Source organism: Polyodon spathula, chromosome 34 (genome assembly GCF_017654505.1).
Source record: "Polyodon spathula isolate WHYD16114869_AA chromosome 34, ASM1765450v1, whole genome shotgun sequence".
Taxonomy (NCBI): Eukaryota; Metazoa; Chordata; class Actinopteri; order Acipenseriformes; family Polyodontidae; genus Polyodon; species Polyodon spathula.
Window position 1 is genome coordinate 2,437,222 of NC_054567.1, and position 23,706 is coordinate 2,460,927.

Sequence of the window (23,706 nt, forward strand, 5' to 3'; positions counted from 1 at the left end):
ACAAATACAGCACATGATCACAATATGACCACCTGACTACAATACGGCATTGCTATTACAGGGTAAAGTGAAGGCACTGGTACATTTTGCCAGGGGAATGTACACAACATTAACAATATCAAGTCTATAGCTATGGCCAAAAGTTAAGCTGGAATTTTAGAATTGTGACATAATAAAAATAAAAACAAACTGTATGAACATAATTAAGATATTTTATTTAACATTGTGTAATCAAAGAAACTTCAAAATGATATTGCCTATCAGAAGCCATATAGTATTAAAGTATTTCATGTTTGATTTAAAAATGTCACTTTTTTCATTTTTTGTCAGCTTTTATTGTGATGTATATGGAAAATGTATATTCAACGCGGTATGCAATTCAATATGTTAACATTATTCAGCAGGTTTCATTTAACTTTGTGAAGCTAAATTAGTTAATTCTAAAAAAAAACTTTGATCACAGTGAATAGTTTCTGGAGAGCTGTGGCAGAGTCTACTGATTTACAAAAAACATATACGCTCCCTTACCGGCATGCTCAGTAAATGAAAACAACATCAAGTTCACGTTACTGTTCTGAAGCTCAGAGCTAGAGGAAAGCTGAGTGCTTGTCGGCAATGGAGTGGGTTGGGTTTTAGCTCACATTTGCATGATAATGGTACTCAGAACATGAACGTTTCAGCATGGTTAATTGAAAACTGACAACATCTGGCAAACAGTCACTTCAGCACTGTATGCTAAATAGCAAATAGAATTTGATATCTCTTCAAACCAGTGACTTGCTTGTTACACAACCCTTTTAACTGTAATCAACAAAGGACTTAAAAATATGTTGCATGATCCATTAAATAACAGAAGAGGAGCTTTAAATGAATGGAGGTTTAATAAGCAGTGGGTGCAATTGTACAAAGGAAATCCTACTAAAGTTGTGCAATGCTGATAGTGCCAGTGCTGGGATGTGCTGCAAGCCTAGTCATTCGCACTAACAAGTCCTGATTTATACTGTTACACTGTCTCGGTCTAATTGGAATAATGATTTATTACAGACTGCTACAAATACAAATGCCTGATTAAAAAAATCTAATTAGGACCTTTCTTCAAACCCAGTCCCCAATTAGTAGTCAATTGCCTCTAGTTGCTTGGCTTTAAATGTTAAAAATCCTTCTGGCAACCTGGCCCTTTCACTCTTTTTACTTAGGCACTGTAAGAGGCATCCTTGCTGGCGATACACTGCTTGAAAGAGCAGAAAGAGTTTCAAAACAAGGTCCTATTCATGCATTTCTGGCATTGGACCATGTCAGACGAGAACCATGAATGTGTTTTGCAATGTTACTGCAGCACTGTAAGACAGATTTACCTCAGTGCAGTAAACATACACTTTCAGACAAAATCTTTATAAAAGAAGAGAAATGGCAACATCAAAGGCACAAGGACCTATTTTCCAATATATATATATATATATATATATATATATATATATATATATATATATATATATATATATATATATATATATATATATTATTCGTGTTTGTGGATCAGATGCACGCGACAAGTCAACTGTTAGGATTAGGTTGCCATCTTGCAGGACTTTTAGCCACAGTGAACAGCACCACATGATCAGATTCCCTGGGACAAATATTTTAACATGTTTTTTTCTTTCTTTTGCACATTTTTCTATTCAGTTTTTTTTGGTTGCTTTTGGTCCCTTTTGTATAGATGGCCATAATTTCTTTATTTACTATCCAATTTGTTAAAACATTTTTTTCATGTTTCCTATAGTTTCATTGAACACTGTTAGGTTTGAGCTGGCCATGCTAAAATAAGTCTTATAAACATCACTAATGTTATTCTTTTCTTCTAAAAAGCCTCTCTCTTTCCCTGTGGTTTTTGTTATAGGGTGAGTGTGGCAGGATGCCTTGAGTGGTGCGTGTGGGTGGTGACGTCAGGTTCATGAAGCAATGCAAAACAAAGGTAGGTGCGGGCAAAATGGTGCTGCTGTGCAAATATTTATTAAATAACAAAACAATTTATACAAAACACAAACACTGAGACCAAAGCAAAGGGCACACTGGCCAAAATAAAATAACACAAACAATAACAATAATTTCTCCTACAAGTATCTTGTTCACTGTCAGGTAGCGTTCACTCTTACTCCTTAATTCTCTCCTAAACTTTCTCTCGCTCTCAGCCCGGAGTGGGTCCTTTATACTGTGGCTGGAGCCTTTATTACCTATTAGACAATTACCCTATTAACGTTCCAGCCACATTCCCACAGGCTTTATTGGGATGGGGATTCAACCCCATCCACACCAGCTACACTTTACGAGACCTGCTTTTCTCCGGTCTCAAACAATAAACAATAATGTTGGACGGCTTTCGTCCGTCCACACATAAATACAGTATTCATAATAATAATACAAATTAAAACAATAATCATACATAAATAAATAACAGCCACAAAGGGAGGCCATCCCGTCACAGTGAGTCTCAGACTATTTCACTTATTGTATGGATGCCTAGTGTGTGCACATTCATTTCATGTATGACATGTACCTGTAATCGTTATAGTTAAAGTACGGTGGCCTTGAAGTGCAAAACACAACGCAACGGTAACTGTCATGTTTACCATAAATGAGTTTTGTGTACAGTAATACCAGATGTTAAAAACTAATATTTTAGTTATACAACATGTGACTTATTATTTTGTAGCTCAAAAGAATTTGGCTTGAATGCCTGTGAATTTCAAGTTGTTTTCAAAAAGCATCATAGGTGTTTTACACGATGACGTTGAGGTTAGTGCAATTTCAGTGAGTCTAAGATCAAACACGTGCACTTTTCAGTTGTTGTTTTTATGTCATCAGACTTTGGGTAAATATTATATGCTGTTAGATGTACATTATTATAAAGGTCATCTTTTGTACAGCCATCATTGTGGAAATGTTAAAGATACATAAGGACCTTTTTATTTTATTGCGTTACATGTTCCCATGTGTTGCTACAACTGTTTACTGTGTGTGTGTGTGTGTGTGTGTGTGTGTGTGTGTGTGTGTGTGTGTGTGTGTGTGTGTGTTGTTTTAATTTTAATTTTTTTTTACATTTTGACCACTTTTTAAAACTTTTTAATTGCATTCCCTGCGTCAAGATGGTTTCCCATGTACCCGCATGTACCTCTCAGAACTACATTATTACTACTATCATCCTCCTGCTCACTGGTAAATCTATCTCAGTTACATATGTGAGCAGGAGGATGATGGGAAATGTAGTTTTGAGAGGTCCATGCGGGTACATGGGAAACCATCCTGAGGCAGGGAATGCAATTAAAAAGTTTTAAAAAGTGGTCAAACACTGATTTTTTGGTAGTTTAATAAAATCCTGGCTTTGATGCCTGTGAATTACTAACACAAATATACCTCGGCCAACCAACTTATAACACTAGTAGTACACTATTATTTCTGTTTGTGCCCCGGCAGCTCTCTCTGTACAAATGAAGCACTGCTAATTTTCATACATTGAAATGAAATTATAGCTTTACAGGACAAATTCAATTTTAAGTATGTCTATTGTAAAATAAAAAGAGATTTGGGTTTAAAATGTAAAAAAGGCCTGAAACAAGTTTAACAGATGTTGATATAGCAATTTAAGATGTTATCCTAACAGACTACTTGATGCATTTTGTAATACAGAATTATCACAAAATGCAAGAGACCGAGCTTATACATACAGTTCAGTTAATCTCTGCTATTACAACAGAAAAAAATATGTCTCATTGCCATATCTTTAAAAAAACAATAAATAAATAGAATGCAGTATTTCTACACATAAATGAATGCAATATAACAAAAACATCAAATATTGAAGCAAGTTTGCAACAATAACAACACTACTATGACTACAACTACTACTAATAATGAGCTTCTCGGTCAAGGTGACCAGAGTCTGGGATCTCCTGGATCGTGAACACTCAGCGTGGCTGACGCCCGGGGCGCTCACCGCCAGGGCGGCTCGGGCGTCCATCCGGACGGCCGGCCGAGCGATCCGGGAGTGCAAAGCAGCTTTGCACCCAGACTCTGTCAGGTATCTCGAGGGAGTTCTCAGAACCGGCGAGCCATCTACCCTCACCCACCCTACCCCCGGCTCTCCGGTCCTGCTGATCGAACCCAAGGCCCGAGCCCCCCCTCGGCCCCCCCTCGAGAACAACCTGAGCAGGATATCGCAGTTCTCCTCAACCCCCTTGCCATCGGCGTCGAGGAGGACCCTGTACGAGATGACGCTCCACACCCCCCACTTCCCCGCCCTCGTCTCCCGCCGAGACACCGCTTGGCGGGAGACCCTCCAACCGCCGGAGGGCGTCGGTCCCCAGTGGGAGGCCCTGTACTCCCCGCTGATCTCCAGGGGAGCTGGGGACCTGGGCTGGAGGGTCCTGCACGGAGCGCTCGCGTCGGGAGAGATCCTGCGTCACTTTACCAACTTGGACGCCGCATGCCCTTTCTGCGGTCAGTCCGAGTCGGTGGCTCACATTTATTTTTTATGCGCCAGGCTGCAGCCGTTCTTCCTGCTGCTGAAGAACCTCCTGCTGCAGTTCTGGCTGCACTTTTCCCCCCACCATCCTCATTTTCGGGCACCCTGTTCGTGGCTCCAACAAAAAGAGAGACCTCCTCGTGAATCTGCTCCTGGCTCTTGCTAAACTGGCCATTTACAAGACCAGGAAGCGTAAGATGAGCGGGGAAGGTCTCTTTGACTGCGGAGCCATGTTCAGGGCCCTCGTCCGGTCAAGGATTAATTTAGAGCATGCCCACGCGGAGTCTGCTGGCGACATGGCATTGTTTGTCGACAAGTGGACTCTAGGGGGCGTGCTCTGTACCACCTCCCCTTTTGTTCTAAATATTTAATTTGCAGTCCTTTTTGGTCCAGTTTTCTTTTTATTAGTTAAAAGCCCATTCCTTTTAGTATCCTCAAGATGAGGATGCTAATGAGAATTCTTTTCTCCAGCCATCATTTGACGGCTGGAGATGTCCTGTACATTGGATTGTCCCATATAATGGGCTTTTAAATAGGACTAATAATGAGCTTGTTATGTGAATATTGGGCAGTAAGCCGTTTAATTTACTTCAAAAAAAATTAAATGTTTGTTTTGTAAAACAAACAAAAAAGAAAATTACCATATATAACATTTCCATTAATAAAGAATGTATTAATAAAGAATATTAAACAGCAATATTTCAAGCAGTCCACAGTGTTAGTTCTGTCTTTGTATATGTTTATCAAACTGCGTTTGAAGTTGTCAGTGTCTTTGCTTTGCTGTGGAGAGTGGCTCCTGCAGGAATAGTTTAATATGTTGCCTTGTTTTATTTTATTTTTTGGTGCTGGTGAAACTGATTTTTGCTGCCTCATCCACAATATTATCACCTTCTACAGCTTCCTTTTTCCATTCTTTAATTATCCAAGACCTCTGTATATTTTCCACCTTAAATGTAATCTATTTCTCGTGCTGAAAAAACACCTTCTCATAGCAGAAGTAAAGGCTCTGAAAAATGAAAGGCTGCCAATCTATCTGCCACTAAGCTGGGTGACACATTTTGAAACCTGAAGAAACATTATTTTGGGGTCTCTAGCTGCTGTAGCACCTGGAGCACCGGTTGTTCCTGCACCTGTGTGCTATAATACCTTTTTCCCCGCTGTGCACATGTTTCTTTTGTCAAAAAGTGAGAGGGCATGTTTTACTGTTGCAATACTAATTATAACCCCAACAGCAATATACCACAGCCAACTGAGTTACTAAAGACTCAACTTGCGCCCTCTGAAGAGCTTCCACTTCTCCAGAAGCAGGGGGAGAGTCGGAGACTGTGCTGGGGTATCTGGGGGAGTGTCCTCATCCATTACTTCTGATGTGTTGTGGGCTTGTCGTATTTGTGTTATTTGTATTTGTGTTTTGCACTCCAGAGCCATCGTATTAAAGAGTTATAGGCACAAATCTAATAGTAAAAAACAGGAAAAAATAGCTTGGGCCTAAAGAGTTAACCCTAGGGCTGTCAATGAATCGCGGTTAACTTCTGCATACATTTTTTGAGAGATTCATTTTTTTAATGCACGTTAGTCACGCTCCTGTCTTGTTCCTTTTAGCATACCATAATTAATTTCCTGCGGCACCATTTTACACACACAATGGCTGCGATGCTGTACCCAGGGATCAACCGCAGTGCGGTCTCCCCAGAGCATCAGCATGACAACCGTCTGGATTGAGCTAAGTAGGGTACATCTCTAGGGTCTTCAAGTGGGCACCTCCTGTCCTCGGTGTTTCGTCGACTATCCCACAACACCTCAAGAGGGCTCGACAATGATTCTGGCTTCCCAGCATTACCCCCTCCGTCCCCCTCAGCTCAGCCCAGCTTACTTACCAGTACATCAGCGTTGCTTTCTTTCTACTGTGCTTGAGATCCCCATTCAGAATCTTTCCATCACAACCACAGCCAGTTGCTGCTCCTTTCTGCTGCTTCAGATAAGTTCTTCACTGTGCGATGCAACTCTTATCCACTGAACCCGACATCTCTGAGATACCAGGTTGTAGAGTGTGCCACAAATCCTCAACAACCCACCTCCACTGGGTAAACTCGGACTCTCCATCCTCGCTGTTCCGCTTCAGCAGCTAGTTGAGGATACCGAAGTTTCTTCCTCTCATACGCCTCATCCACAGCATCCTCCCATGGCTCTGTTAGCTCTACCAGATGAACAAGTCATGCTGATCCAGACCACAAGACAATGCCTGGTCAAAGGTTAGTATTGGCAATCTCAGGTGGAAAAATGAGCCGTTGACCAACATCTACCAGCATCTTCCATTATTATTATTATTATTATTATTATTATTATTATTATTATTATTATTATTAGAATGACCATGAAAAACATCAGTTTATGAGTAAAGGAAACTGTAAAGGAAATAATTACAAATTACAAATAATTGTAAATGCAGTAAGGTTAATAAATTGACTCCATTGTGATTTAACAGTTGGTTCAAACAATTTAACAACAAGGCTGGATTGTAAATACATATAAAACTGTAAAGAGAATCCAGAAATAAGAAAACAGGGTTTTATGCTGGGTTGTTTTTTGGAAGATATAATTTGGAATAAGATATAATAATAATAATAATAATAATAATAATAATAATAATAATAATAATAATAATAATAATAATAATAATTGCATCAGTAATAAAACACACTTAAATGAGATGGATGCAGTAATTGTAGCAATTAAATATGGAAATAAAACCAAGATTAACTGATTTTTCTTTTTTTTTAATCTTAAGAATAATTGCTTTTTAATTGCTTGACAGCCCTAGTTAATACATAATTTGCTGATGTCCACTTATATATCACTTTATAACCAATGTGTTATTAATGTGGATGTTGATATTTCATACATAAACCCTATACATTATTACAGAAATGTGTTTCAATATTAAGTCATTTGAATTTTGAGGGAGAATTCCTCTCCATAAAAGAAAACTACATATAAATCCATATTACCCCAAATATACTACTAAAACAGCATGCCAAAAAGGTGAAACGTATTATTAATTTTGTATGTGAAGCACGCCATTTTCAAAAGTATAGAGTTCGGCTCCCGACTGCCCTATAGCTTGGAGATCCCCAGTTCTAATCCAGGCTATGCCATTGCCGACTGTGGCCGGTAGTTCCCTGGGGATGGTGCACAGCTGGCCAAGTGCTGCCGGGTAAAGAGGGTTCGGTCGGCTGGGGAATCCTTGGCTCACTGCGCTCCCTGTGGCTGGCCGGATGCCTGCAGGCTTGCCTGTGTGCAAATCAGAACTGCGTGGTCCTCTGATGCTGTGGTTTTGTAATGACTGATGGCGCACATTTCAGAGGACGCGAGTGCTCCTCTTCGTCTCTCTCGGGAGGACGCGAGTGCTCCTCTTCGTCTCTCCCGGGAGGACACGAGTGCTCCATTTCGTCTCTCCCGGGAGGACGCGAGTGCTCCTCTTCATCTCTCCCGGGGGTAGCAGTACTGAGCCAGACTGAATAATCGCGTCTCTCCCAGGGGTGGGAGTGCTGAGCCAGGCTGAATAATCGCGTCTCTCCCAGGGGTTGCAGTGCTGAGCCAGGCTGAATAATCGCGTCTCTCCCAGGGGTGGCAGTGCTGAGCCAGGCTGAATAATCGCGTCTCTCCCAGGGGTGGCAGTGCTGAGCCAGACTGAATAATTGCTTCTCTCCCAGGGGTGGCAGTGCTGAGCCAGGCTGAATAATCGCGTCTCTCCCAGGGGTTGCAGTGCTGAGCCAGACTGAATAATCGCGTCTCTCCCAGGGGTTGCAGTGCTGAGCCAGACTGAATAATCGCGTCTCTCCCAGGGGTGGCAGTGCTGAGCCAGACTGAATAATCGCGTCTCTCCCAGGGGTGGCAGTGCTGAGCCAGGCTGAATAATCGCCTCTCTCCCAGGGGTGGCAGTGCTGAGCCAGGCTGAATAATCGCGTCTCTCCCAGGGGTGGCAGTGCTGAGCCAGACTGAATAATCGCGTCTCTCCCAGGGGTGGCAGTTCTGAGCCAGACTGAATAATCGAGTCTCTCCCAGGGTTTGCAGTGCTGAGCCGGGTTGCAAGATTCGACATTAACCATGACCCGGTGGCCAATTGACGGTGGAGAAGATCGCAGTTTTGCCGGCGTATATATATATATATATATATATATATATATATATATATATATATATATATATATATATATATATATATATATATATATATAGTATATATTTCGGGCTTCCGTTTCATGAATCCATGAAAATGGGCAAATGTGTCAAAAATCTGAAAATTAATTTAAACCATTTTTTGTTTTAAAAACATAACTACCAAGTAATCCTAACCTTCCCGCAGCGCGTCATATTAGTTGTGCAGTCAGAATCTGAGACTACATACCGAAGTGCTCGTACCTCGTTCCCGCGGCAAATCTTTTACAAATCGAACATTTAGAGTGGGGGCTTGATTATGACAGAGAAAAAAAAAAGAACGTTTTGCCATGTTTGGCGTCAGTTTCCCAGAGTTGCAGATAAAACAGCAGCTTTATTTCGTTTACATCATATCCAGTCTCACAGTAAGATGTCCCGATGGATACCCAGATACGCGATCGAACTGTCTAACTTTTTGATTTGGGATCCGATGTGTTCAGGTTAAAAATGCCGTTCACAATCTTTCCAGGTCTCGCTGGTTTAACTCAGCAAGACTGGCGCTGACTTGGGAGAGGGTTCACAACGACAACGCTCGATATAGGATTGCTATTATTTCGTATTATGAATATTGTTTTAATAGTGTTTATTATTAGGATTAGGGATGGGAATTTCGAATAGTTTCCTATTTGAATAAACAGGGTGCAACCATTTTGCGTATCGATTACCCGAACTCTGGTCCCTTAACGCTATCAAGAGTAAAAGGCAAATGCGTGTGCACAAGCAGACAGCCTAACAGTGTAAGCCGGTAAAGTTTAGCTGGGTTCACAAAGTGTTCAAACAATGTCCAAGACGAGATTTCTTCCCTCTGTACCCAATTTCCTTAGGCACAAGTTTTTTCTTTTGTTTACTGAATTAAAATACAGAACTCAATGAGCAGCAACGTAACAGCGGGTAGCTCTTCCAATTAAAGCAACAGTAGCATAATATTGCGCAAACCACCAAATAATAATTTTTACTGTAGTGTATTCAGACTAAAATAACACCTGTCATATAGAAAACTAAATACTCTCCATCTGTTTAATTCTAACAAATAACATTTATAAAATAATCTTAGTGTAGCTATTGCAGGCCAAAAAAAAAATAAACAAAAAAAAATACATTCCAACATTACAATAGTTTAAAAAATAACTCATTTCCAACTCCAAGTATCTTGCCTTTTCTTATAGCCACTGCGTTGTTGTGCTTAACATTTAATATGTCTTTCTATTCATCATAACGTCTAATTTCAATGTTAGCCAAGTTTGGATTACCATACTTTTAGAACTTGCTATATACATATTTAATGGCTGAAGTAAAATATATTGAAAGGCTTTGTTTAGCCACTTTCTTTTGAGATGTGGAATCTCTTTGGTTACCATGCACAGTTAGAAACATACTGAAAATAAATACACTTAGTAGTCAGCAATTAATTTGACCAGACTTTTCTCCCAATTTGACTTATCCACTCAGATCTACAGTGTCAGAGGACAACACAGCCCTGGGCAGCTTACAGACAAGCCCGCAGGCACCCGGCCAGACTACAGGGGTCTCTGGTGTATGGTGAGCTGAGGACACCCTGGCTGACCTAAGCCCCATCCATTTAACAAATAAAGGTTAAAGGAGACTTGATCAAAAGATGTTGACAAGGTAATGTGGAAAATGAGTGGAGACAGACTCAAGAGAGTTTATGAAACAAGTTGCCAAATCCACGTTGGTGCTACAGAGTCACTGAAATCCTTTAAGAAACTACTAGACAAAGGTCTGGGATTAATTAGCTAGCAGGAACTAGGCGAGCATTGACAGGCTGTCAATGGTAGATTTTTAAAACGGGGAAACACTGATACTGCGCTTCTTTCTTTAGCTGGATAAAACAGTGGGTTTAATTCAACTGATCTAAACACTGTGTTCTATAAATAATCAAAAGAGGGTTAGTGCAGGGCTAGAGAGTGGGTGATGACAACCCAACCTCTAACAGTGCATGATGAGAGTCTCTTTGATTTTGATTCATTGAACAGTAGTCCCCCTGCCCCGATACACAGTCCAGATGTCAGTAACAATCATCTTTCTTTCCTAAATCCAATGCCTTGGCAAACTTTGACAGGATACACCATTGCACTTAGATCTTCAGTGCGGATCAGTCTTTATTTCTCAGTAGAAGTGTGTCTCTTGAAAGAATATCAATGCTGACAAAGCTGTCTTACAAATACTATTCTTTATGTCTGAGATACAAAATAATCCTGAGTCCTAAAGACATTCCTGGAACTGAGAAGATACTGCAAAGCCAGCTCGGCTGATCCCAGGGCTAAAAGAAATGAGCTATGAGGGTGAGTGGGCAAAATAAAAAGCTATCCTTTTCTAAAGAAATAAAAGACTAGCGTAAATGAGGTCATCCAATGTTATTATTTTAAACCCAGCACAGAGTACAGGGAACTGAAGTACAAAAAGGTATGATAGGAAACACTCAGACGCCAATGTGGTGCAATCTCTCTGCTTTGATCAGAGGCAACCAAAGCTGAGAGAGTGGGGATTCACTTTTATTTTACCCCTGGTTTTCTCCCCACTGCAGCAATCCCACAACAGCTAAGAAGAACTGAAGTTCAGTGAGTGTTCTTTAATCCAGTCGGCAAGCCAGTCCCTCTACATCCATCCCTGTCGTTGTCCACTTGAACTCACTGGGCTCCTGGCCAGTAGGGAGGGTCCTCTGTAGCACAGAGAGGAGAAACAGTCCCTGCTGATTTTGCACACTGAAGCGCCAATAACCCTGATTGGTATTTACCAGCAGAACAGTCTGAAGAAATCATTTTCTGGTGAAGACTGCTTGTCCCTCTAAATCAATGGTGAAGACTCACTAATACGATAGTACATCAGGAAGGTGTGATCCCATTTAGAAAGCCATTATCTCCCAACCATAACAAGTAACCTTATTTCATGTTATGTCCCTGTGGCAAAGTGCCCCGCCCCTGTGTGTATTTTGTGCTGTATGTTGTGTGTTAATGTTGGTGTATAGTCATTGGTACATGGGATATAAACGGGTCTGTGTAACACGAGTGTTTAAAATGTATATTTGTATTTAGGCACGAGTATTGCACAGCACTCCACGTGCAAGTAAAATGTAATAATATGTGAGCACAGGGAATTGCACTTTATTAATTCAAGTGCAGTTGTACCGCAACTCCAGCTGAATGATTGATTAGCAATCGAGTCTCGGTACAGCTGCATAAAAGCTATATGTTTTCACATACTCGGGGTTGTGTGTTTGGTGAGTGAAGAATGGGATCGGAGACGGAGGTTATAATAATAATAATAATAATAATAATAATAATAGTTAATAGTTAAAATATCAGCTCACCGTGTTTGTCTGTGTAGTCCATTTTGTTTGTCTCTTTAATTTGGTGAAAGTGCCGTGTCCTGTGTTTTTGTTTGTTACAACCTTTTTATTTACTGTTCTGTTCATTCATTAAATGCTGAGCGAAACCAATCGCTCAGCTCCACCCAACTCCACCTCTCTGTTGTTTATTTCCTGGTTCCTGTTTCTGGTCTGATGTCACCCACTGCAGCTGTCTTTGTGACAGTACCCAATGGAGATAAGTGTCTATGGCAACAGGGATATATGGAGACACACATATGTGCATGTCCGAGTAATCACTAATCTGGAGACGCATGCTCTCAAATGTGATGCAACTTGGTGTGGGTATTTGTTGTCACAAATTCTTAAGGGCATCCGTATTCAGGGCATGGTGAACTCATTTTGAATAAGTTCTGACTTCTGATGTTTGGGTTAATACAGTCTAACTCTAAGTTAGGGTCTTCCAAAACATAGGGACCCTTACAAGCTAACCACGTCCGTCCATCTGGCACCAGTTTTATAATTCACTCAAACACAGTGCCCTGTAGACACTTCAGATTGCATCAGGCTATAAACGTTCACCCTTATACAAATTATGGCAACAAATGATTTACAGCAAGGCTAGGGGTGAGAATTGTATTGCCCATTTTTTCTCACTCAGGCCGTTTTGTTAATAAATATCTTGGTATCCCTGAATAATACAATAATATTAACAACATCTTTATATAGCACCTTTAATAGTAAACCACCAGAACAAAGTGCTTTACAGAGGTAGGCTGTGAACTGTACATTATATGCAGTCAATTACAATAGTACATTGATTTATCATCTCATCCACAGGATGGAGCACAAGTTACTTGCTAAGGGTCACGCAGCGAGTCAGTCAGTGGTTTGACTTGAACCGATGACATTCTGGTTACAAGCCCTGGACTTTAACCACACTGCCTCCTAACTGGACCACGCTGCCTCCAAATAGATCATTATCTCCTCTTTAAAAATATGATAAATATTTTAATGAGCAAAACATCTCGCAAGTACAATAGTACCCCGAAATGTTTTTAAACCTTTTTCTAGGAAAGCAGGGCAACACAGGATAACTTCATACAGGCTTCTTTCTCACTAAATGTGTTAGTATCCCAGAATAGATAATTGTCTCCTCTTTAAAAATGACTAATTGTTGTGTTGATCTACACTCTGAGTTAATGCACAAAATAAAAGTGAGACATTTAACATCTATAATCAAAATACATTTGAGTAATTTGTAGTGGTTCTTTTTTCAGACAGGTAGCAAAATGTTGTAACAGATTCATTTCACGTGAAAAAAAGAACATAGTTACTTTTAGTTAAATTTAATAAAAAGAACTATGGCTAACATATAACAGGGGAATCAGAAAGCGCTTCAGCAGTGCAAATTGGCAAACTCAGACCACAACATGGTCTCATTTGAAGTGTTTTTTAAAACCCCAAAAGTAAAGACTAAAGCTAAGGTTTACAATTTTAGAAAAGCAAACTATGAAGGTATGAAACAGAGACTAACAGAAGTAGATTGGAGTAAAACAGAGAAAACACCCACAGAAAAAGCATGGTTGTTCTTCAAAAATGTAGTACTAGAGGTGCAAAACAATTACATCCCTAAAGTAGACAAATCTAAATGTAAAACTAAATGGCCAAAATGGTTTAATAGATCAATTTAAAAAAATATTCAATGAAAAAAGGCACTTTACAGAGCATTAAAAAAGGACAAAAAAGAAAGTACACAGAAAGAGTGCATGGAACTGCAAACGCAAGTCAAAAAGGAAGTTAGAAAGGCCAAGAGAGAAATAGAAATTAACATTGCTAAGGGGGCTAAAACCAATTCCAAAATGTTTTTCCAATATTACAACAGCAAGAGAACATTCAAAGAGGAGGTTAAATGTTTAAGAGATACAAATGGCAAAATCGTAGATGAAGAAAAAAAATAGCAAATATATTAAATGATTACTTTTCACAAGTTTTTACAAAGGAAGATACGGACAACATGCCCCACATGTCATCCAGTTCCTATCCAGTTTTAAATAACTTTAGCATAACTGAGGCAGAAGTGTTAAAGGGACTAGGAGCTCTTAAAATAAACAAATCCCCTGGGCCAGATGAGATCCTCCCAATAGTATTCAAAGAAATGAAAGAAGTTGTTTACAAACCGCTAGCCAAGATCATGCAGCAGTCTCTTGACACAGGGGTGGTACCGACAGACTGGAAAATTGCAAACGTAATACCGACCCACAAAAAGGGAAACAAAACTGAACCAGGTAACTACAGACCAGTAAGCCTGACTTCTATTTTATGCAAACTTATGGAAACTATAATAAGATCCAAAATGGAAAATTACCTATAACTAACCCTAACTTGCTTGATTTTTTTGAGGATGCAACATCGATAATGGATAATTGCAAAGCATATGACATGGTTTATTTAGATTTCCAGAAAGCTTTTGACAAAGCCCTGCACAAAAGATTAATTCTCAAACTGAACGCAGTTGGGATTCAAGGAAACGTATGTACATGGATTAGGGAATGGTTAACATGTAGAAAACTGAAAGTACTGATTAGAGGAAAAACCTCAGAATGGAGTGTGGTAACCAGTGGTGTACCACAGGGATCAGTATTAGGTCCTCTGCTATTCCTTATCTACATTAATGATTTAGATTCTGGTATAGTAAGCAAACTTGCTAAATTTGCAGACGACACAAAAGTAGGAGGAGTGGCAAACACTGTTGCAGCAGCAAAGGTCATTCAAAATGATCAAGACAAGATTCAAAACTGGGCAGACACATGGCAAATGACATTTAATAGAGTGTGTAAGGTACTGCACGCAGGAAATAAAAATGTACATTATAAATATCATATGGGAGATACTGAAATTGGAGAAGGAATCTATAAAAAAGACCTAGGAGTTTTTGTTGACTCAAGAAAATGTCTCAATGAAAATTGTTGACTAGAAATGTCTTCATCTAGACAATGTGGGGAAGCTATAAAAAAGGCTAACAAGATGCTCGGATACATTGTGAAGTGTTGAATTTAAATCAAGGGAAGTAATGTTAAAACTGTACAATGCACTAGTAAGACCTCATCTTGAATATTGTGTTCAGTAATGGTCACCTCGCTATAAAAAAGATATTGCTGCTCTAGAAAGAGTGCAAAGAAGAGCGACCAGAATTATTCTGGGTTTAAAAGGCATGCCATATGCAGACAGGCTAAAAGAATTGAATCTGTTCAGTCTTGAACAAAGAAGACTATGCGGCGACCAAATTCAAGCATTCAAAATTTTAAAAGGTATTTACAATGTCGACCCAAGGGACTTTTTTGACCTGAAAAAAGAAACAAGGACCAGGGGTCACAAATGTAGATTAGACAAAGGGGCATTCAGAACAGAAAATAGGAGGCACTTTTTTACACAGAGAATTGTGAGGGTCTGGAATCAACTCCCCAGTAATATTGTTGAAGCCGACACCCTGGGATCCTTCAAGAAGCTGCTTGATGAGATTCTGGGATCAATAATCTACTAACAACCAAACGAGCAAGATGGGCCGAATGGCCTCCTCTCGTTTGTAAACTTTCTTATGTTCTTATGTTCTAAATCAAGCCTTACTTGTCACATGTACGCGCTTTCCTATTATCTTGCTAGAAAATGGTATGAGGGAACAAGCTGCAGCCTGACCAAACCGAAAAAAAAAAAAAATACCGGTAATGCAAACTGTGTTTGAGATGTAACTATTTGTAATTGTAGTTAATCATTTTTTACTAAGTAATACGTTACTGTAACTCATTACAATCTTGTTCAAGTAACTGTAATGGATTACTTTTACAAAGTAACCCCCAGCACTGGCCTTCTTTTGCCTAGTTTTAACACTAGAAGCCCCGTGGCGGTCATTTTGGGGTTTTTGGTTTTAAAATGTAATTTTCTCTAGCCGTGTAACACATATGGGGCTGCATGTTCACGTACCTTTCTGTCCATATGTATTAAATATTCTCATGGCATGAAACGCGGGAGTGCAGAAATAAAGGAGATATATTACATTATACCTAAAAGCCATGGGAGCAGTCACATTGACGTCCACACAGAAAACAACTGTATTTTGATTATACGGAACATTATTCTACTTTATTATTTTTATTAACAGTCCGCAGTGTGTTTAGCTGTAATCAGATTAGACTCTACTCTCTGCCTGAGTGAATGACTGACAGCCTATTGTTTTCAATCAGCCTTTACAAGGCTGGCACCTGCTTGCCAGCTGTGCTGCTTTGATCAGTCGATTAGTCAGTCGGGACTAGTGAAAACAAATACCAGAGACTGTGGAGTTTTAAAACGCAACAAGATATGGAGTTGACGTTTTGGATCAGACAGCATGGAAGTATTCCGTGAAGGCTGGCTCCCGACGGTGGTCTGTTCAGGTGTTTTACAATGTATTGGACTTAGCAGCCATCAACTCATGGGTACTTTACAAAGAATGCACAGAGAATAATTTACCACGGACAGAATATATTTTACAGTTAGCACAGGAACTTTGCAAGAAGCATTCAGAAAAGAGGGAGACTGACAAGCATGTACCCACAAGTACCCAGGTTGGCAAGTGCAATAAAATCAAACTTCGGGCAGCTGTGCACAGTGTAGAAAGGTGGCGTGGAAAAGCGCATTATCTGTGTTGATTGTGAACAGCCTTAGACATAAGATAAAAAGGAATACCCTTTTATCGAAAAAAATAAATGTTAAATATATATATATATATATATATATATATATATATATATATATATATATATATATATATATATATATATATATATATACAGTACCAGTCAAAAGTTTGAGTACACTTGCTGGAAACTAGGTTTTTTTCATAAATGTTTTACGTCATATAAGTTTCTGTAAATACTTGAAAATGAAAACACATGTTACAATATACAAAACAAAACATAAGGAGTATCAAAGCAATGTTCAAGAAAATTGAAAATTGTCTCTAAATCTTGGATTGCTCAGAATAGCCACCCTTTGCCTTAATAACAGCCTCACAAACATGAGGCATTCGGTTAATGCAGCAGGAAATCACCCAACATGTCTTCCCAGCTCTTCTGCAGCAATTCCCAGAGATGTAGAGCACTTGTGGGTAGCTTTGCTTTGACTCTTCTATCCAGTTCGTCCCTGTGGCAGGGCAGGGCCCTGTCTGTAAATACTGTGCTGTGGTGATTTGGTGGTGGTTGGCAGGGATGGGGTTAATTTCCTATCCCTGCCAAAATACATGTGAGAATGTGGCTGGATCTAATTGAGTAATTGATAATTAGGCTCCAGCCACATGCTATAAAAAAGGGGGAAATTCCTTTGTTTGTTGGAGGTGTTTTGGGTGAGTGTTTCTGTGTTGCTAAATTTGTCATCTGTGTCCTCCTGGGCCAGCTCCATATTAAAAAAAAAAATATATATATATATATATATATATATATATATATATATATATATATATATATATATATATAATTTATTTTTTTAAACTACAGTCCCACTCCGAGTCTCTAGGAGGAGCTATCCCACTCTTACACCACATGTGCCAGGATAGCCGGGAGGACAGTAAAACTGCAGTTAAAGCGCTGCGGCGCTGTTTTAATCAACAAAAATAAATCAAAAAGACAAACAAAACACTGCTCACAGAGCCAAAAATAAAAGGCCAAATAAAAACTGTTCAGGCTGGGCAGAGCCTTCAATTAACTTTGTTTCTTTATAATGTCAGCTTCTATCTGACATTATATATATATATATATATATATATATATATATATATATACGTGTGTGTGTGTGTGTGTGTGTGTGTGCATGCGTACGTGTTGAGATTAGCAAGGTTGTGCATGAGAGAATGTTATAACATGTAAATGAGTGAGTTTCACGCTGACTGCTCTGTAAACAGTGTGTTAATATGCGTACACGTGAACAGTGTGTTATTATGCATACACATGAACAGTGTGTTAATATGCATAACACATACACCTGCAAGCACCTCTAACTTAAGGGTTAATAGCTGTCTGAAAATAGTGCACAGCATTTCATCAGAACAAAGAGAATGACAATAGAAACTCATCTCCCTGTGGGAACAGAAGAAATCATTCCATGATTCCCTGTCTGGTTTGAGGAATTTCTAGACGTAATGAAATAGTGCAGAATGAACTGCCTATTTGTGTATTGTGAGTAGATCTTAAAGAGAAGAGGAATACGCAATCATGTTATTATTTGTTTATTTATCAGATACCTTTATCCAAGGAGAATTACAGAGACTCGGTTGTGTCACTTACTGTAATACAAGTATACCAGTATTTATACAACAGGGACAGACCTCTCTCTGCCTGTTAAGAAATCTCCTGATCCCAGGCTGTGATGCATTCTCTCAATACAGTTGGCATTACAGTGCACTGAAGTGTCTAGCAGTACTGGACTTAGGAGTCCAATATACTCACACCCACCCCTGCAGCAACTAATGCATCCTTTTAAATGAGCGTTCTGCAAGGTCTGGCAGAGCATATTAACCACAACAGAATCTGTCAACAGGGAGCCAGACACAGAGAGGAGTAACAAACAGGCCGGAAATTAAATATTAGACACATTTACATGGCATAAAAAATCCATTTAGGCAAATGTTATCATAAATTGCTTTTTTAATGCAAGTCTTATCTCTTCCAAAGCCATTATCTCCTACTAGAAGCCTGCACTAATGCAAATATGATGTGTACACCTGGCACACTGTTAGCAAGTCAGCTGGATTCTGTTGCATTGATCTCTGTAATTGACAGTAGTACGAGCCACCCTACAGCATTTTAATACACTTCCTTGTAATTCACTAAGAGATAAGAAGGTTCTGCACACACATCTAGATGTCCTGCTTCTTGGTTCTCTGGGTTAAGTGAAGCAATACTACTCACCAGTTTCCTGGTCACAGAGCTGCTCACAGGGGGCTGTCGTTCTCTGCCCACAGTAGTCTCTAACCCAAGGGGAGGTGGAGTTGGTTTGGTAATACAAAGAGAGCTTGGCAGGGTTTAACCAATCCGACACATCCAGATAGCTTCCCATGCTCACCAGAAAACTGCTTCCTGCACAGAGAAAACAAACTGAAAGTCATCTCTGTACCTGGAGAGACTGATAATGTGTCAGGAATCTGTGAGACAAATCAGCAGTTTACTTAACCAGTAGACATTCCAATTAGCAGTGAACAGCTAGGAGACGTATACACAAGAGAGACATGAGGAAACAGTCAATGAACAACTAGGAAACAGACACAAGAGAGACATGAGGAAACAGTCAATGAGCAATTAGGAAACAGACACAAGAGAGACATGAGGAAACAGTCAATGAACAATTAGGAAACAGACACAAGAGAGACATGAGGAAACAGTCAATGAGCAATTAGGAAACAGACACAAGAGAAACATGAGGAAACAGTCAATGAACAATTAGGAAACAGACACAAGAGAGACATGAGGAAACAGCCAATGAACAACTAGGAAACATATACACAAGAGAGACATGAGGAGGAAACAGTCAATGAAAAGCTAGGAGATGAACTGTATATACAAGAGAGACATGAGGAAGAAACAGCCAATGAACAGCTAGGAACGTATACACAAGAGAGACATGAGGAGGAAACAGTCGATTAACAGCTAGGAGACAGATACACAAGAGAGACATGAGGAGGAAACAGTCAATGAACAGCTAGGAGACAGATACACAAGAGAGACATGAGGAGGAAACAGTCAATGAACAGCTAGGAGACAGATACACAAGAGAGACATGAGGAGGAAACAGTCAATGAATAGTTAGGAAGCGTATACACAAGAGAGACATGAGGAGAAAACAGTCAATGAACAGCTAGGAGACAGACACAAGAGAGACAGATGGAAGAAACAGTCAATGAACAACTAGGAAACAGACACAAGAGAGACATGAGGAAACAGTCAATGAACAACTAGGAAACAGACACAAGAGAGACAGATGGAAGAAACAGTCAATGAACAGCTAGGATACAGATACACAAGAGAGACATGAGGAGGAAACAGTCAATGAACAGCTATTAAGCATATACACAAGAGAGACATGAGGAGGAAACAGCGGGGTAGTGCAATAGAAATTAAATAGCCAGTTCAATATGTAAATGCTTCTAAATAGGAGACAGACGTCCTGAAATTGCTAACTTTTTAAACCGGTTAGAATCCCTTCCTGCGAATAAGTAACCACCCACCCAATAATCTGTTGTGCGGAACATGTGAAGAGTTCTGTTTAGAATGCTTAGTGGAAGTGTAGCATTGAAATATCTGAAATGAGAATTCAACACATTCAGTTAATTAGCAGTGTAATGAATCTCCTCCTCGTGGCTGATGAGTTCATATCACTGACATCAGCAGAAGACCCGTATTTGCCTCTCCACTACAAAGCTTGCTGAATGGTAAGATGTTGGTCTTTGGACCGTATGGTTTGCGGTTCATATCCTGCCCTTGCCTTTGAATTCAATTCAATGGGCTGAGAAGCCAAGTCATGACAGTGGCTTCTAAAACAATACCACACAAGAGGACAGTTAGAGGTATTTGGAAAGATGTACTGGAATTACTGTGTTTGTTCGATGAAGTTCCAATGGCTGCTCATTGATTTAAGTGTGCAGGGTCAGTAAAGAAAATACTTTGAGACGGTTCTACTGAGATGATCTTTATACCACTGCTTTCAAATAAACCTGATCTTCCGCAGAACTCATTCCATAGCAGTGTTATTGTCTTTAGTCGTTTAAATGTGTGGGTCAGATCACCGCTGGGAAAACACCAGCTATTAAAAGGAGTGTCTTTTTAGATCAGCCACAGTTTTGCTTATTTAAACAGGCACAATATCACTGCACATTCCTTTCTATTTCCGATGTTTGATATGATCATTAAATGAATTGCCTAAATGTCTGCTCATTGTGTTTGCTATCCAAAAGAGAGCACACCTCTTCCCACTGTATCAAGGGTAATGAAATAAATAGAATGAAGTAGTGTTTGACGACAACAGCATCTCCTTCCTATTGTCACAACGCACCTTCAATAACACCTCAGTGCTGGAGCGACTGCTACTACCAAGAGCAGCTCTCAACAATGTAACTGAAAACAACTTTTCAATCCGTGATTGAGGAAATGTTCTTGATTTTGACATTTCATATTAACTATTAACATAGTTCGGTTAATTAAAAAGATGTCAAATAAATTCACTTGAATATATTCTGTATGCATCTCCTGCAGTAATTACATACCAGAGACAGCTCTGAACAGGCCCCTGCTCATTCTATAATGTTAAAGCTTTGAATAGATCACAGGGGTTGTGTTTTTTTAAACCTGCTATGAAACTGGCATGCTTTTAATTATTCCTAACGAACCCAGACCCACGGTAGTGCAATGCATGATGGGTGAGTGAATAAGCCCACATCGCAACCAACCCCTTTTAAATGTCAATTATATGAACAATGGCATGTTCATTGTTATCTGGAGAAAACATAATGTGTTGATGCTTTTCAGGAGGTACACAATGGCAACACCACATGGTGTGACTCAACACTGGTGTCCCCTGCCAGGACTCATAATCACAGGCTCAGGCTCTCTGCTAACAGTGCTGTGAAGTGAAGAATGACACTGCTGCCGTTGAACACGACTACTTCACAGTATGAGCTATTTATTTAGGTCTCAAACAAATAAATGTGTTTCAGAGTACAGTCAGGGCTTTAACTTGGGAGCAGGCTACAATTGGAAATGTTTGTTTATCTTATTCTTTTTCATTTTGTGAGTGAATTTTGACACTTACAGTACACAACTAAAGTGTTCCATGAGTATCTCCAGTGTCTTCAAGACAGCAGTCCAGGCTCCATCCCAATAATCTTTGTCCTGTCTCACAGACTGCCTTCTGTGATGGCATTTTATTTTCTTCTGATGTGGCCCACCAGTCAACTAGGATTTGACTCTGACCAATAGAACTAATTTAACATATAATCCTGTAAGCCAGCAATATCCCATGATATCTGGATAGTAATTTCCTCACAGCAGTGTTTAATGCCTCCCTCGGTTTCTCTGTTTGTAAACCATTCTGTTTAACACCGGCTGTCATGTAAGTACGGAAGTCTGTTATCACCCGCTCTCCAGCAAAAACAACTGCTATGCGGCTCCTAACCTTGCTGCTAAACAAGCCATCAAATTAAAGATTATAGAAGAGCAAGCTCAGCCTTCTATTTGTTTATGAAAGCTTGGAGTGATCGGGTAAGCTCACTGCAGCAATAATACCTGGTAAGGCTTCACGGGTATAACAGTGAGACAGTATCATGTTAGCACTCATGTTTACATACTGAAAATGAGACCTTTTCATCTTTCATCAGTTTTCTGAAAGTGTATTGCAAAGGTGAAAATGTAATATGGAAACGAGTGCTAGCCAATACTTAAAATCCATTGTCTTCAATCTTATTATCTTCAGCAACATTGTCACTGCCCCTCCTTTAAACAAGTGCTAGCCAATACTTAAAACCCATTGTCTTCAATCTTATTATCATTAGCAACATTGTCACTGCACCTCCTTTAAAGGAGTGCTAACCAGTGGGTTCAAATCAATTTCTTACCTGTTAGCATTTGCAACATTGTCAATGTGATAGCTGTTATTGATGTTTCTTTACTTTCATTAGGGATATCAATTTACCGATAGATCAGATTAAACTGCTTCATTACTCTCCTTTCCTGTTGTATGAACCCTATGGTGCAAACCATATCACAGTGATATATGGTTCAATATAATCACAATGGTGTTGGTATTTGATTATATAGCTTGCTGCTTCTTCTGCTAAGGGATTGGGACAAAATATATACTGTCCCTCCCTATCTCTGTCGCAATATCTTTTTCCTATCAGCTGCACAACTAACAACACCTTTTGGTTCCTTCAAAGGTTCTTCTGTTTCTTCTCACTGCTTAGATTGAGTGAGCAGAACAGATAGCAAGTCTTCTAATAATAACCCTGTGCCAGCGCTGTGCTCAGACAACTGTTAACACCTGCGTGCTTTCGATGCAATCTGTGAATGGTTGCCTGTGACTGTAGTCCAAACAGCTCTCTAGTACCACACTAAAAAATGCATTGCAAGACTGTGCAACGCTCAAGAAAACATCCGAGTTGTCTTTTTATCTTTTGAAACAAATTATTTAATGAACTTGTTTTGCATCCGTCCTAATAGTGTTGTTTTGTGTTCAAAAGATAAAAGCAACAAAATAAAACTGTAATATCAATTTATTTCAACAAGTTTTACAAACACTGGGAGATGCTCTGATTTGCATTCTTTTACCCTAGTTTGCTATTGTGCAATATGCTTTACTATACCTCTCTTAGCTTTACAGTGCTTACACATTCATTCCCATGCTTTCACTGTGCTTTATACCACTTTGATTTTGCATTGGCAAACTTTTATAAGGGCCTTGGAGTGAATAAATGCCTGCCAGAATTCAACCAGTGCCCCTGCCTGACACCAGGGGGCACTGTTCTGCTAGTGGAGCACTGCTCTTTATAGTAAATGCTCATCAGTAAAGATCAAGCGCTCCACAGGTGAGGGTCATTAGTGTTGACTGGGCTAATTTTCCATTTCAA

At 39.6% G+C, this 23,706-nt stretch overlaps 1 protein-coding gene across 2 annotated transcripts in view; it reads right to left on the reverse strand.

Annotated features, from left to right (window-relative positions):
* Positions 1–23,706, reverse strand: part of LOC121303624 (astrotactin-2-like) — a 728,767-nt gene that overhangs the window by 435,741 nt on the left and 269,320 nt on the right. For both annotated transcript variants that reach the window (XM_041234419.1, XM_041234420.1), the window contains one exon: positions 19,001–19,168. In XM_041234419.1, coding sequence (XP_041090353.1) covers positions 19,001–19,168 — 168 coding nt within the window. The remainder of the gene's footprint in view (positions 1–19,000; positions 19,169–23,706) is intronic.